Here is a 16,294-nt window from a genome sequence, read left to right on the forward strand (position 1 = left end):
AGCCACAACAGATAGAATGAATAGACTGGAACCCAGCTGATAGCGTAACATAAACCAGGGAAAATATCGGCGATGCACAATGAGCGCGTTGGTAGCAGCCAGATCAGGCGGTGGCCATGTTTGTTGCCACAGTGATGCCTAATCGAGAAGGCCGTTTCAGCGAACCCGGACGGAAAGCGAATCGAGTTTTAGAAGCTATCGCTTGCTTCGTTTCAGTCTTTCTATTTGTGCCATTTCTGTGTTTGCAATTGACCGACGATAAAAGCGGTGACCGGGATGCTGGAGGCTTTCGTCCCCGCCGAAACTGACATGAGCATCAAAATGCGTGCCGGTAAGGCTCTTCTGGAGCAGTTTGGCGCAATTTTCGCCATTTTCGTGCTTTTGGAGCAGCTTGGCGCAGGAAAATGGAATTGTATCAGAAAGGCGCAATATGCGCAGCTGTCTCACCCCTGCTTAACTAAAAACTTCCTCTGTAATTTACGACGTGCACAAATGGTTTCAGTTACATTTTATTGCAACACTGTTTGCAACATTTTTTTTTTGTCTTTTAAAAAACCATAGCTTGCCCTTATGGACGCACAAGCTAAGGTGTTTCCATTTGAAGAACTGGCCAAAATTATCAGTTGCTCGGCCACCTACTCACACACCTAAACAGACTGCTTCCCAGGCTGTCTAGCATACTGCCTGTGAATTTCAAATGCCCCTTTTAAGAACAAAAATCTTGAAAAAGATGCAAGATACATGACAGTACTACCTCTGGAAGACATTCCGGACGGCCTGTTCACTAGCACCAACATACTTTGACAGGAGCTCAGGACCCTGAAAGAAATAACGAGAAGCGGCCACATTAGGCTTATCAGTGTAGCTGGGAGCACTTTTTACAGATCTGGAGTAGTACAGTGTTTCATTGCAGAATACCGCACCTCCATTTACAATCGCAACAGAACCAACAAGCATATCTGTCATGCAGTTTTCATCGTCGGATGACCTCCTCTCTTCATAATGTGCCCGTCATGAAAACTCGCGCGAGGGGAGCACTGCTAAAACAAAAATCCCCTAAAGAGGCTGCTTTTTTGCTGAAAAAAAATTTGCGCAGCTTGCACTAGTGGCGTAAGGCTGGAGACCCCTCCCTTCCTCAGAGACCCAGCACTTGCACCTCGCATGGATTTGCGAACTTGCCGCTGAAAGTTTGCCATCACTGGCCGGCCCAGATTGTTTTGTACGCAGCCTTTCACATCTCTCCCAAAGTGAACCACGTTAGCACGCGCTAGAATACACGGCAACTGGCTTTGCGCGAACTTGGCGTCTGTAGCGAAAACTCAGTGTCTGTGCTTCCCCTCTTCAGGCGTTAATGCGCGTGAACTGGTGAGGAGAACAGCACGCGAGAGATTACGCCCCAAACGCAATCGCATAGAAGCCAGTTTCACAATACCAGAAACCCAGGTTAGATTCCGACCATGGGAAGCATTTTCTTCCCCTTGTTCACGGTGGCAACCTTTTATTTGATTTCTGTTGTGCTTAATTTGGGAGTTAAGTTATCGCTTTTCTCAATGTTTTATTATTTACTTCCAGCCTCCCAAACACGTGCGCATCTGCCTTCTTGTCTCGTAATGAAGCGGTCTGCGAAGGCAAGATCAGCAGTGGTTTTTGCATGCTATTGGCACCTGAATTCATTGTTAGGTTGTTGTTGTTTTTTTTTTTTCGCTTCTAAATTAACCCATTTGGCTCTACCACTTGTGAAAATACCTATCTGGCCTTTTTTTTCTTCTTGTAGGTGTTGCGCACTGCGTGCCAACACAATCTTTTTTTTTTCTTTCCAATTGGCTTCACATGTTATTGTTCCCTGCCGCTGCTAAACCTGGAGCCCTTGGGCCTTTGGGGTGGCCCAGTGGTTAGGTTGCCGGTTTCACAGCAACAAGGTCCCTGGTTCAATCCCCGGGACCTTCCTAACCACATTTTTTTCTTGAGGCACACACTCCCAACACCTGCTCGTGGGCTCCTTGCCTCTTCGCCCCTTCCCTCACACTTCAAGGTTTTCTGTGCGACAGACGGATAATGCCTGGCCTAAACAGCTCCACTGTTGAAGAACTGCTTTTTCAAACATACAACTATGAGCATTATTAAAGGGACACTGAAGTGAATTCCCCAAACTTCTGTTCTTGTTTGCATTGCACAGACTGACTCAAATAAACATACCTTGCGTCATTTATCTGGTCGATGAAGCAGTATTTAAAGGAGCACTGACACGAAAATTTCGTTACTTTTATTGCTTTTATCGATGCTTAATGGTCTGGCCAACCTGAAACAGCACTTCAAATACTTCAGCGCGCGATAGTTAATTACATTGAACGGCCTGAAAATCGTTTGTTTCAAATTCCCGCGCTTTCATCTTGAACGGCACATATGACAGACTCCCTGCCTGACCTCACTGCTTTGTGCGGACGTCACCGGCGCCCGCTTGAGAGGGTGTTGCGCCCGCTCACTGCTCGTGGGGCCGCGCGCGTGAAGTGACGTCACAAGTTTTTGACGAGCACTGTCGCGTCACTACTTTTTCCTCTCCTGGAGTGATGTCACGCTGATGTCCATTTGCTGAGTGCCGCTCCGCACGCTGCTTCGTCGGCGCGATAAATGAGATCCAGTTGAACTGTGTTCTTCGCGTCGCAGGCCGCTCATATTTCAACCAGGGTATTCTGTTGAGTGAAGGAAGTGAACTGTGCAATAATATTAACGCCGAAAATTGGTGTCAGTGCTCCTTTAAGTTATAAAGCTGGAAAGAAAAAATAATATTGTGCGCAGTCTGCGGCAGCCGCAACAACTAGCAGTAGCGACACGTATTTGAGTTGCAATGCGATTGGATGATGTCCAAGATTGGAATTCAAACCAGTTTCGGCTTCAGTTCTGTGCAACAACATGCTTGGCATCCGACATTATCTTTGGTTGGGCATTCGCGATGTCACACGAATCGGCATTCTGCACTTGCCGGCATGGGTCAAATAAGCCAGCCAGGAACGCTTAGAGTCGCAACGTTCACAACCGAGGCGTATGCTTTGCTTGTGGATGAACGTCCTCTGCGTCATCTGAGATATTCGACTGCGAGGTGCTTTGCCCCCACCTTTGGGGCTTGCCTGGCTCGTGACTGTGCCTGTGTCGCAAGAGGCGTGTCCGGACCAGGCCGACAGTCGGCTGACTCAGCACTGTGCTTGCAAGCAGTTGGTGTTTATGTCAATACCAGGCCAACAAGATTGATTTGATTGATTGTAGGATTTAACGCGCCGACGCAACGCAAGCAATGAGGCGCGCCGTAGTGGAGGGCTCTGGATTAATTTTGACCACCTGGGGATCTTTCACGTGCACCAAAATCTCGTACACACAGGCATTTTTGCTTTTAATTGATTGATTGTGGGGTTTAACGCACCGATGCAACGCAGGCGATGAGGCGCGCCGTAGTGGAGGGCTCCGGATTAATTTTGACCACCTGGGGATCTTTATCGTGCGCCGAAATCTCGTACACACGGGCGTTTTTGCTTCTAGCCTCCATCAGAAAAGTGGCCGCCGCGACCGGGAATCGAACCCGCGTCCTTGTGCTAATTGTCCTGTATCTTCTTCTGCTTCAACAACCTCTCTGCCCGAGATAGTCTGCACTTCTCCACATTGTCTAAAGGGTCGGAGAAGCTCAGGCCGCAATCTTTCACTTTTGCGAAGAAGCTCCAGGCTAGTGCGAGTGCACCAATCACTTCAGAGGTTGTGCGCAAAGGATCGTCATTACTTTCCTCGTTGCACCCGCTTTTGCTTTCACTCAGTACGATGTCGACCGTGTAGTCCTCCAAACTCTCCCGTGGTCACGACACCACGAATCCACGTTCATAAACTGGCTGACCGTTGATCCGGCAACAGCGTCAAGAAATTCCGACAAACCACTCCACGCTTCACCAACATCGGCGGTGGCTTCATTGCACTCCTTATGACTCTGTCATCACCGGCACGCACAAGCTGGCAGATTTGAAGCAATTTCGGGCAGTTTCTTCAGTAACATCTGCCCGGAACCTACTTCGACAAGGTGTTCTCGGGAGTCTTGTGCCTGACGAGGATGTCTGACTCAGGGTTCGTACAGGCTTCAAAAGCAAAAATTCAAGGGTTTTCAAAGACTTTCAAGGACCAGAAAACACATTTTCAAGGCCCCCATCTAACGTTTTATATGGGATTAGTATTTATAACTTTTTTAACCCAACGCAAAATTTCGTTATTGCCCAATTCCTAAGCACATTAGTCCACATTTAAATAGGCGCCAACGGGTTCGTGAATGCTCCCCCAGCTTTATTTTTTATTTCACAGTTGGCATTTAGAGGTATTTTTTTCTTGGTGTTTTGCTGAGGCTGTTTGATTTCAAAACTTCATAATGTTGCCTGCATCTTCTGCTTTATCAGCAAGAGTATGAGCTTTAAATAAATCAGCAAGTGTTGCTGCAAGGCAGGATGAACTATGTACACGTCTACCATTTGCACATATAAGCAAACGCAGATGGAGCGTATGAGGCACAGCAAATATGCAATGAGCGGCCGTCCGCAGACTAAATGGAATATGCAAGATAGAAAAGAGAAGCCGGCTTTCACTGAATTGTATCGTGACATGGATTCTATTGAGAAATGCTGCTCCCAACGTTGCCTCGTAAGAATGACAATCCACCAAACTCGTAATTTCATGCAATACACTGAAACTTGATTGTTACAATGCTTCTTAACATTTTTACAAACACTTTAAATTCTTGTGAAAAGACAGGGTCATTGGTTCTCTCCAGAAAAATCAAGGGTTTTCAAGGACCATTTAAAAATTCCAGGACTTTCCAGGCCTTGAAATTGACATTTCTAAATTCAAGGGTTTTCAAGGTTTTCAAGGACCTGTGCGAACCCTGCTGACTTCTCACCAGGTTCGACTCAATTTCCGATTGCCAGCTTCGAGGCGAAAGAGAAATTCGGCCACCTCGCGCTAGCTAGAGCCTCTAAATACGCCTTTATTTAGTGACACCAGCGTTAGCCACCGCAGCTACACTTCCGAAAAAGCCCACAAAGCTTGAACGACAGAAACACAACGAACGAAAAAAAAGCATGGCGGGTGGGCTGGGATCATTTTTTGCCAGGAAGGGTGTTGATGGCTCCTCCTACACGGCGTGATGTCACAGTCACGATAGGGAGAGCAAGGTGAAGAAGGGGAAAGAGCCACCCGCTAAACCCCTTTGGGAAAGAGTCGCTGGGGTAAACCACTTTAAGGGGTGCGCCAGCGGAATTTCTCCTCCACTTTGAGGGAAACACAACTTGGGGGGGGGGCACTTCTGCGGCACTTCTCATTCGATACATCGTTTGTCGCTGGTATTTTAAATGCGAATGCATTTATTAGCCGGGGGTTGTCTTGCTCCGTTGGCCGGCGTGCGCCTGCATTCCTCCAGCGCGAGCGCACGTGAGCGCGCGCCTCGTAGTTCTGCCTTCGTCGTCGTCGTCGTAAATGCGAATGCATTTCTTAGTCGGGGGTTCACAAAATGCAACGTGAGCATTACGCCTCTCCCTGGCGGTGACGTCACTGCAGTTGCTTCCACGTCATCATCATCGGTTGGAGAAGAAGAAGAAGACAAGTCTGCCCCACGTGGGGCTTCAACACTTGCCCCACTACCATTCACGGGAGTTGCATTGATCTGGTCTTTACGCGAAACTGTGACGCGCGTATGCTTCTCAAAGACCCTTTGACCGTGCACTTTAGCGATCACAAGGCAGTGATTGTGGCCGTCAGGTACAACGATAACACAAACAGGTGCTGATGAATAAATGATTACGTTCAAACTCTCGTCATTAATTACGCCATTACTCGCAACACACTCATCGGTGCACCCAATGCATTCGCATTTCTGCACGATTCCCTTCGGGGAGGTGCGGGGGAATTTTTTGTTTGATATAAGCGTAGTTTTTACTATATATCTTCATTGTAAATGTACTGTGTCCAGAAATAGTTCGATATAAAGGACAGTTTGATGCAAATGGGTTTGATATAGTCGGGTTCAACTGTACCTATATTAACTTCTGACTCTTCCTTTGCCTTTAATTGGCCTTAATTTTCTAGTAGCATACCAATCATGTGCGCTTGTGTGGGGCTACTTTGAATTTAGACTTTGCTAAGCTTGATACAGTCTACAAACTAAAAAGCTAAAGGTGCATTCTTCCAGGCACAAATCGTGTCGTGGCTTAGTTATAACTGAGGGAACGAACTGCACCGACCCACAAATGGTCGGCTGACCGACTCTGTCAGAGGGTCGTCGAGCCACGCAGTAGCGCAGACAAGCCAAGCCATCTCAAGTAAGCGTCATAGGAAATTGGCAAGGAGGATGCAGAGAGGAGAACAGTACCTCAGAATTGATTTTTCTACTAAATGAAATCGTGTTAATTAACACACTGAGTGGTCAAAACATGGCCTAGGCACTCCAGACTACAATTTGCACAAGTAACCCCACAATGTTTACAAATCTCTTCAGCATCCCTTTAACTCACCAAACCCTTTCCATTGCATGGTATAAGCCTAGAACCATGCGAGAAAAATTCAGAATTAAAATTCTGGGGTATTTACGCGCTGAAGCTACGCCTTGGCTATGAGTCGCACCGCAGCGGAGGGCTCCGGATTATTTCTACCCCGTGGGGATCTTTACCGGACGCTTAAATCTCGACATACGGACGTCTTCACTTTTTGCCCCTATCTGAAAAGCAGCTACTGCGGCTGGGATCGAACCTGCATCGTTGACTCAGCAGCAGAGTACCTTATCCACTCAGGGGGGAAACGTGGAAATAAACATCTCGAACAAACAATGTGACGAGACAGTGTGACGTCACAGTTGCGCGCATAGTTGTATGCGGGCAAGGCCTCCACCTCACCTTTATGCTGATGAAATTGGCTGCACACTCAGAGGCAACAATGCCCGCAAGAAGCGTCTTGCCCGTTCCAGGAGCCCCGTACAACAGAAGGCCCGAGAGGGGACGGATGGGACAGTTGGCAAACAGCTCGGGGTACTGCGGGGAAATGTGCGACATACGTAAAAAAGAAACACCAATAACTGATCCCCGATAGAACAGCAAAAGCAGCCGGTAGACAAAGAACATGGGCTGAGCTTATAAGCTCAAGGCGGGATAATAAATGTCAGCTACGTGCGAGCCCGAATTTCGCACACGTCGACAAAATTCAACCGCAGGAATGAATGCTAAATTTCCTCCTGCCCACCCCTCCTCCACTGCTAATATTGAAGATACAATGAGGTGGAACAACAAGCTGCCATTAATTGGTAGATTACAGTGCCGTGATTACAAGAATACCTTCGCAGCAGCAGCAGCAGTGGTGGTTCTTTGCTGAAGCGGAAAAAGGCAAAAGTGTGCAAACAGGCACTGCTACCGAAACTCTCAACAGCGGAGCTACTAAAGCTCGAGTTCCATCTTTGCCTGGTGTCGCTCAAAACTAGGCACAGCAAAGTGGAGAGGAGGAAACATGCTAGGCGAAGAAGTGCGAGGGAAGGAGCCGACGAGCACGTGTGGGAAGTGTGCTCCTCAGGAAAAAAAATGTCTCCCGTGGTCGGGACGGAACCCATGTCCCTCGTGTTGCGAAGCTGGCATCTATCCAATTGCACTATCAGCGCATTCGGGGCACTCAGCATTTACTTTAAGTTCGTAGTGCCGGCAATGGCTTCGGTCGTTGGATTCGGACTTTGGCCGTTTGGATTTAAGACTTCAGGAGGGTGGACTATTGTGGTCTTTGATTTGACCCAGTTTGCGTAAAGAACACCACCAGCTCCGCTTTTTCCTCAGCCTTCACGTTTCATTTGCGAAGGCGGCCGAATTTTTTTTCACACCAAGAGCTGTGATGGTAGACATCATGGATGCTGAAACGAGAGTGGAGCAGCTCGTTGAAGCACTTTTGCCGAAACAGAATGGTGCAAGAGGAGGAGGAGGAGGAGGAGAAGAGGAGGAAAGAGAAACAGAAGAATAAGCAGAAGGAGGAGGCAGGGGAGGATGGAAGGGGAGGAAGAACAAGAGGGAAATGAATCGCAAGGAAGAGGAGCGGAAGGAGGAGCATAAAAAGAAGAAGACGGGGGAGAAGACATGAAATAAAAAGAGAAAAATGAAGCAGCAAGAGAAGGGGACAAGCCAGAGAAAGAACTGAGTAAGAAATTCGAAAAAAAAAGAAAGACAGAAAGCGCACCTTCGTGGGCCAGAGGAAGACCTCCTGAAGGGAGGTCTTCACATCAGCCAGGCCCCCCGCGTCTTCCCAGTGCAGCTTCTGCTCCTTCCTCAGGTTCAACCCCCGAAGGGATGCTGGGCTGTACTCCTCCAAGGCGCGATCGAGGTGGTCGTCTGTCAGGACAATCTGCTCCTCGCTGGGATCTTCAGTCAGCGAGAGAGAGAGAGAGAGGGGAGAAGGGCAGCAGATACAGCTCGTTAGTCGCACAACTGCGGCTTGCTAGTCGTGTTGACAAAGAATCGCACGCGCTGGCTCCAGAGATAGTGTAAAATGCTCTGTTGCTCTCTACATAATGTAAATATGCTGAGCAGATCATCGTGAAATTGGTCGCTAAGACAACTCTGTTATTACGCCGACTTTCATTTACTTGTCATAACTAGTTCAGAGTGAATTTGTAAATGCTGCAGAATTCTCGTCTGCTGTCAATATATGGACTTCTATATGGGGAGTATGGTTACATAAAACAGCTGCAACTCTTGTTTTACAAAAACTATCCCAAAATAAATTATATGACAATTAATTTAGGATTAATGCTAAGGAAGAAGTGTGTATGAGTCTTAATTCTATCAATATAGTAAGTCACCACACTTAACACTAACACAGATTAACTGGTTTCCAATCTTCACAGTAGTGGAAGGGTTCTGAATTTATTTGTAATGGTGCTTGCTTTGATGCCTGTATCTGTTCTGCTGTCCCACGACTTGGTCTTTGACAGGGCCATGCAGACAACATACAAGTTTGTTTGAATAGCGCATAGTGCCCCCAGCGCTTGCCCGGCAGGAAATGATGCATACTCACTTGTAAATTAATCAATTTAGGTTAAAATTTTGATTCTCCCACCAAATGATGTGTTTTCGTGGCGTCAGCAATGTAGTCATAGATGCACGTATTCAAATAAATTTCCACTGTGCCATTCAGCTCTGCAGCCTTGCTTGCCATCAGTCATCCCAGATGGCGCTACCATACTCATCCACGGACCATTGTCTGCCGTTGCTTTGTTTTTGACCATACTTGCACCTGGATTGCTTTTGTTACTGTAGAAAGTAATCGTTTCGTGAAACATGGAGTATCCTCGGCAAACAGGGTCACATAAGATTACATCACTTACACCAATTGGCCAGTGTCGTGTCAGACAACTCCAAAGCAGCGGACTGCTGTGCAGCTAAAACAAGCCTAGTGCGCCCAGTACCAACAGCACTGCGCATCGGTACTTCTATGCTTACGTGCATTTTCGTAACTTTCATTGTTTACTGCACCATTCTTACTACTGTAAAATTCATATGTATTACATTTATGCGCAAATAGCTCGCTCAGCAAGCTTATAAGCCATGCCTCATTTGCGTTTGCTTTTGCCGGCCTCATCCAATCACACAGCTGGACGCACATGACATCATAGGTTCTGTTGCAGGAAATAAGCTAGTGGGTCGCATGGCCATTCCCTTCTTTCTTAATTATATAGTTTATTTGAGCGAAGTGTGCGTTGAAAGTGGTGTCAGTATGATTCCAATGAGGCAATCTTTCGAATGAACTAAACGTGTTTTGGGAACATATGGGTCTAAAACATTTTCTTTTTCAATTTCGAGTAAACTCAGTGAAGCTTGTCAGTTTTGCTGCTCTTTTCCCACTGATTTCAAATATGCCATTATTTCTCAGTAGGTCAATTAGTTCCCAAGATAACCAGAGATAATTAGTCATTTTTGGTGGAACAATAGAAAAAAACAGCCCTAGTCATAAAACTGTAATCTTCACATTTTCCAATACTATGAACCTTGGTGAATGCAATACACGAAGCAATTTTCCGATGCGTCGCTTGGAACTAATTTTACAGCTCATTAAACTTTGGTGGCACCACTGGCAAGAAAATATTTCGAACACCCATTTCAAACACCGAATTTTAATGAGCTGTAAAATTAGTTCCAAGCGATGCATCAATTCATTTATTGCATTCACCACGGTTCGTTGTATTGAAAAATGCAAAGAGAACACTTTTGTGACTTACACTGCTTTTTCTACTGTTCCACCAAAATTACTAATTATCTCCAATCATCTTGGGAACTAATTTTGAAATCAGTGGGAAAAGAGCAGCAAAACTGACAAGCTTCACAGAGTTTACTTGAAAATAAAAAGAAGATGTTTTAAGACCCATGTCCCCCTTTTAAGAGCAGGATAACAACTTCATAGTGCCTGCTCAGTTAAAACATGGAAGTGTTTACGGTTTACAGTAAAACCTTGCTACAAGATACACCCAGGGGACTAGGGAAATATGTCTCTTGAAACCAAAAACTCCAAAAATAGTGTTAAGTATGACTGGACCCCTTTATTATACATCACCGTCAAAACATATTCATACACGTCAACAAGAAAATGTTCTCTATGGCTCAAAGAAGTCATTCATATTAGTTCTGAGGATCTCAGATTGCACTAGCCTCCTTGCAAACTTCTGAAGAGTAAAGCACTTCACTGTGCATGCCTTTCTGTTCTCACAATGCCGTTAAAGTGCTCTTAGATGTTCATCAGCCTCAACTGCCGACACTCTCTGCACTGCAATGTCCTTGCTGTTCTCCTCCCCTGGTTCATCCTTAAGGACACCATTTACTTGCGCGAGGATCATGTCATCTGTAAGCTTCTCGGAGCACACAAAACCCACATCTGCAGACATTAACTCCTCAAAAGTTTCTGAAACCTCTGCAGTGCCTTGGGTGCAGGCCCAAGCCTCATCTTCAAGGCAGTTTTCCACAAGATCCTCCATATAAGGCCCTTCTTCCATCACGTCTCTTCTAAATAGTGACGAATTTACTCTAGGGAAACTAGAACAGTTGCCCTTAGTAACAGAGTGTCTCTTGTAACCATGTCCCTTGTATGCGATGTTGCTAACGTGAGGAACATAGGAAAGCCAACCAAACCGTTTTCAAATGTCCCTTATAACCGAGTGCACCTTGTAGCAGTGCCTCTTGTAACAAGGTTTTACTGTAGCTCCATTCGATTCAGAAGCGGTGCACGGCAACGTTGCAGAGAATTTTCTGTGGTGCCGGTGCGGTGCACGGGCGCAGATTCATGGTGCTGCGGTGCAGTGCAGCATGCTGCAGCGCCACCAGTAGGTGCCACCGCATCGCAACAATCGAGCGAGGTGCAGGCCTTGTCGTCTGCTAGGACTAGGTGTGGCACGCTGTGCTGCCAGCCTGCCTGTGTGCTCTGTGGTGAACTCGCACGACAAGTCCACGTTGTGTCATTTTAAACTGGCCTTTGACTCACATGTGCGGATTTTCCGTCACGACGACCTTCCGTTGGACGCCGGCATGGACGACCTTCCGTTGGACGCCGTCATGGAGCTTCTCGATTCAAATTCGGAAGACGAGGAAGTCGACGAGGTGCTGTATGCCGCTGCAGCGCATTTGATACGCCTCGACCGTAACCGCATTCCTATGTACTACGAAAGAGTTGTTAGCTCCTGCTACGACTTCGAATTCAAGAGGTTGTTCCGTCTGTCACTCGAGACGTTTCATGAACTCGCGAGCAAGTTCGAAGCGTCAGACTATTTCCCCGCTCCTCGAGGTGGGTGCGTGCAGATCCCTGCAGAAAAGACCTGCCTTATCGGCCTCGCATACTTGGGCACACAGTCTTATATGTACCGCATCGCCGACAATTTTGACGTGTCGGAGTTGTCAGTCGCCCTATGTCTAAAAAGATTTCTTAATTTTCTCTTCAACATTAGTGGCGACGTCATTAAGTGGCCGTCTGAGCGACAGCGTGAGATCATTAAGGCTAAGTTTCTTGCCCGAAGCAAGGGCAAAGGACCGCGGGACACCATCGGGAGTGTGGATGGAAGCCACATCGAAATCAAGAAACCGACAGAGTCGCCTGCATCCTACTACAACAGAAAGAAGTTTTTTCTCTCATTCTGCAAGCAGTATGTGATGCTGACTGCCGCTTCACAGATGTGTTTGTGGGGTTTCCCGGCTCGGCCCACGACGCCCGTGTTCTGAAAGAGAGCTCTTTTTTTGGAGATACTGCGCAAAAATGTAACAACGACTAGGTACATTCTTGGGGATTCGGCGTATCCTCTTTTGCCATGGCTGATGCCTCCATACAAGGACAATCAGGCGACATTCCCTAAGTACAAGGAGGACTTCAACAAGTGCCACAGCTTACAGCGTGTGGCCGTGGAAAATGCCTTTGGCATGCTCAAACTAGGGTTTCGGCGACTGTACTTTGTGGACACGGACTCTATTGAACAGTCATGCCGCATAATCCTGGGGGCTTGCGTGCTCCACAACTTGTGTTGCAACACTAGAGATGAAATGGACGACTTCGCAGCCCTTGACAGTGACGAAGAGTGCGAGGATGGGCACAATGATGCCATCTCGACCAACGAACCAACCAGGGATGCCTGTGAGCAGCGTAGAAAGAGCACTGCACAAACCCAGTGTTGAACTGCCATCACAAGTGCACGCTGTGCAAAGTTACAGCTAGGGACACAGCATAATGCAGAATTGAAACATCTCTGCTTACTTTGTATATACTGCGCTTACTTTGTATACTTTGCATTTGATGTTCCCTCCTGTTTTACTTTTGCGTGCAGCAGGGACTTTTATTGCTTACTGTATGTGCATGTTGTGTTTATTTTATGTCCCTCCCTTTGCTGTTAATATTTCTGTGGGCAGCAGGAGCTGCGGCATGCAAACAGGAGCAATACACAAGCACATTTGCTCCACACGTCTTGTTTATTGACATTTTTTCTCATATACCACAACAAGGCGCTCCAGGAGGTCCATGCGCCTGTTGTGCCGTGCCTCTCTTTTTTGCTCCATTTCACTGATTTTTTCAATCAGCCTGTCTATAGGTGTTTCCCCCTTTTTTTTCTTGGGGGCGGAGGTGTACCAGCAGGCACTGCAACCTCAGCACCTGCCAGATCCCCTGCATCCTCCGAGTCAGCAGCCTGCACTGGTTCCCTGCAGTGCGAGGGAAAAAACTCATCAGGGCAGACAGAGTAGCGGAAGTGCTTTACACTTACTTTCAAGACAAATGTAAAGGGGCTCATTTCTTGACACTACATGGCACAATTTCAATCTTCAGCATGTGTTTTTAACAAGATCGCACCTCAAAGGAGTACCTACACCAACAATTTCACCAGCTTTGGTTTCTTCTTTATGCTCATTAGAACTAACCTGGTTTTGCTGCCGAGCATCCTGTGACAACTGCTCTAGGCTGCCTAGCACAAACATCCTGTGCAATACCTGGATTTTATTTAATTTCAGTTTTAATTTTCCCACTGAAGCTTTTTCATATCCGTTGCTTAGTTGGCGAAGGATTTATTTTGTCTTTATGTTATTTCTCTCCTCAAACCCAAACAAGTGTACAACCTCGGCTGTCTTGACTATTTAGTATTCCAAAGTTTGACTCAACATTTGCCTACCTACTCTTTTCCAACTTTTGCAGTAGTGTTCTTTCCCAAGAACACTACTGCGTGTTGAGTGTTTACCTAACTCATTACTGGTTTGACGTCGTCATGGACACCAACAGCCTCATCCTAACAGCTTGCATACCTATTGATGGGAGGAGTGAGCATACACCAGAATAAGTTCGAACAGCAATTAAACAGAGCGGCGGCACAATATAACAAAAGCACAATCACGACGAATCAGAAATGGCAAGTATAAATCTTTCGAGCGAAAGGGAACGGGTGTCACCAGAGAATAAATTCCAGTGTTCAATAGTTAAAGGGGAAAAAACTAAATTTGAATGTTCTACAGTTCTGCAGTGGTTTGGTTTGATGTTGAAATGGTGATTGTTTCTAGTAAGGGATGGCGAGGCAAATGAAGTTATGTAATGTCAAACATGCGATAAGTTGAATGGATAAGAGAGTGAAGTAGTTTCATAGAATTACTGAGTTGGCGCGTGCGCACTGGGGCAAGTTCTAGGGATGAAAGGGCAAGAGAAGGCGAGAAGTAACAATCATAACGATTATAACTGAACACGCTCAACCTTCCAGCTTTCCTAGAACCTGTTTAGAGCCGTTCTCTAATCTCCTGAGAGCAAACAAACTCTGTTGCACTTACGACTGTGCAGCTGGGCCTTCATGGCTTTCTTCAGTGATTCGCCGGCCAGGCTTGTACAGCACTCTGGGGCGGACGGCGTGCTCCTTGTCCAGCACATCTGCCAGTCCGCTGCGAGAAGTTATTACTGATCTCATAAATTACACCAAAACATTTTCTAGTACTCGCGCTGCACCCCATAAGGGAGTATTTGGCGAGCTAGTATACATAAATGGGCACGGTTAGCTTTAGTCAAAAAATTCGAAATACAAATATGATTTCAATTATTGCGACATGCACACTGCCAGTAGCATCGGCAGGTTCACCCTCGTCAAAATGGTGCGGGCACACTAATTGAACGGATCCAGGTTTTGCATGTTTATAATTTTAGAGAATGGCCACCACACATTCTTGCAGCGTAAAACACGAGACAGGAGTATAAAGAGGGGGACTGCGAAAATCGAGAAACACGCACTCTTCAAACTCGCACTTGGCTGCCTCCTCCCCTGTCCGCCGGCACTTCGATACGACTCTCTTGTAAGCCCGTTCCAGCGACTTCCATTTGTTTTTTATTTGGAGCTCGGTGAACGTGGTGCCGAACTCCTCATTCGGCAGCTCCGCAATGTTGCGCCACAAGTCTTTTTTGTACCTCTGCGCAAGACAAACACGTGTTACAGCGGCCACCACCTACCTGCACGCGTAAAACATGCACTAAGAGAAAACGCACTTGTAGTCACGTGGCTTTGCTTTGGCCTCTTTGTAGAGGCAAATCAGCCGCAACGTTCTTCGCCGGCTCCACAGTGCTCCGTCAGGAACCGGAGCACTCCCCGAGGGAGACGCAAAGGCTGCGGCTCCGAAGTCGGCAAAAGCTGCGGCGACATCTCCGTTCTCGCCGCTGGCGAAATCACCTCGCTCTCCAGCCTCGTGAAGAGGCGAAACGGCAGGCAGTTCAGGCGCCTCAGCATATTTAACCCGTATTTCTCGGCCATCTGAAATAAAATGCCGCCTCCATTAAACGTGTCCCACGCTACGCACGGGCTGGCATGACATTCCGCAGATCCTTACCTGCTGCTTTGAAGAGCTCGTGGCCGTCAACAACTAAGGTCGCCCCGCACGCGTGCAAAACGGGGTGAAGCTCCGTTAAAACTCCGCCGATTGTCACTAGCATTTCTGCGAGACTGCAACTTCGCCAACTGACCAACCTCACTGCGCGCGCGCACGGAACCTCAGCACTGAATGGCTGTACCACCTCCGTAGCAGGTGCAGCGATTCTCTGTACCGCAGCGACATCGCAGCTGCAACGTGAGCAATCGAGCGATGTGGTGCAGGGAACCACTCGTGCAGCGGTGAATCGAGCGCTTTGGTGCAGCGCATCCAGCACCGTTGCAGGCGTTGCAGGGAATCGCGTCTGAATCGAATGGAGCTTGTATATCCGTCCCAGGCGCGAGTGTACAGGGTAAAGGGCCGCTCACCGGGCATCTCCAGAGCGTCGCAGGAAAACAGGTGAGCCGCCCTGTCCAAGATGGCAGCCAGGTCCCGCGCATAGCAGCCTTCAGTGGAACGAGCCACCTTGCTGTAGTCAAAGCTGCTCCTGCCAAACTGAGGCCTTGCTTTCACCAGGCACCGGAGGATCTCCTCCCGATCAGCCTGGAAGGGGAAGTAGGGAGCCTTTCTAGGAGGATAATGTACAGAGAAACTGCGCACTGGGTACTGCGCAAGCGCAAAGAGCATGAGATTGGATTGGATTTGGATTGCATCTAGATTGGATTAGATTAAATTGGATTGGATTGGAAATCCAATCCAATTGTAGTACGGGTGTGTAGAGAATTGGGTCTCCACATTCGCCAGTCTGCGCATTCCAGAGGAGTGACGTCATAGCCACGGCAGACGCACTGGCGCTGGCGCGTGCCCAGCTGTCGGCTCCGCTGCGCAGTAGCCAAGTCTGTCACTGCGCCGGAGCCGCTTGATAGCCATTTCGCGTGGCTCCTGGAGAGCCGTGC

At 47.5% G+C, this 16,294-nt stretch overlaps 1 protein-coding gene and 1 long non-coding RNA gene across 2 annotated transcripts in view; both read right to left on the reverse strand.

The window, feature by feature from the left end:
• LOC144169287 (peroxisomal ATPase PEX1-like) overlaps nucleotides 1-16,294 on the reverse strand; it is a 156,216-nt gene that overhangs the window by 88,584 nt on the left and 51,338 nt on the right. The window contains exons 11-14 of the mRNA XM_077698364.1: nucleotides 15,767-15,941; nucleotides 8,224-8,405; nucleotides 6,909-7,043; nucleotides 755-819 (exon numbers count right to left, since the gene is read on the reverse strand). Of these exons, the coding sequence (XP_077554490.1) occupies nucleotides 755-819; nucleotides 6,909-7,043; nucleotides 8,224-8,405; nucleotides 15,767-15,941 (557 nt within the window). The remainder of the gene's footprint in view (nucleotides 1-754; nucleotides 820-6,908; nucleotides 7,044-8,223; nucleotides 8,406-15,766; nucleotides 15,942-16,294) is intronic.
• Nucleotides 12,674-15,741, reverse strand: LOC144169288 (uncharacterized). The gene is made up of 4 exons (XR_013322416.1): nucleotides 15,022-15,741; nucleotides 14,770-14,945; nucleotides 14,319-14,426; nucleotides 12,674-13,211 (listed from the first exon to the last, which is right to left on the reverse strand). It is a non-coding gene; the product is annotated as an uncharacterized LOC144169288 (long non-coding RNA).

This window comes from Haemaphysalis longicornis, unplaced genomic scaffold (genome assembly GCF_048455015.1).
Source record: "Haemaphysalis longicornis isolate Haplotype H1 unplaced genomic scaffold, Haemaphysalis longicornis Haplotype H1 scaffold_2, whole genome shotgun sequence".
NCBI classification, from domain to species: domain Eukaryota; kingdom Metazoa; phylum Arthropoda; class Arachnida; order Ixodida; family Ixodidae; genus Haemaphysalis; species Haemaphysalis longicornis.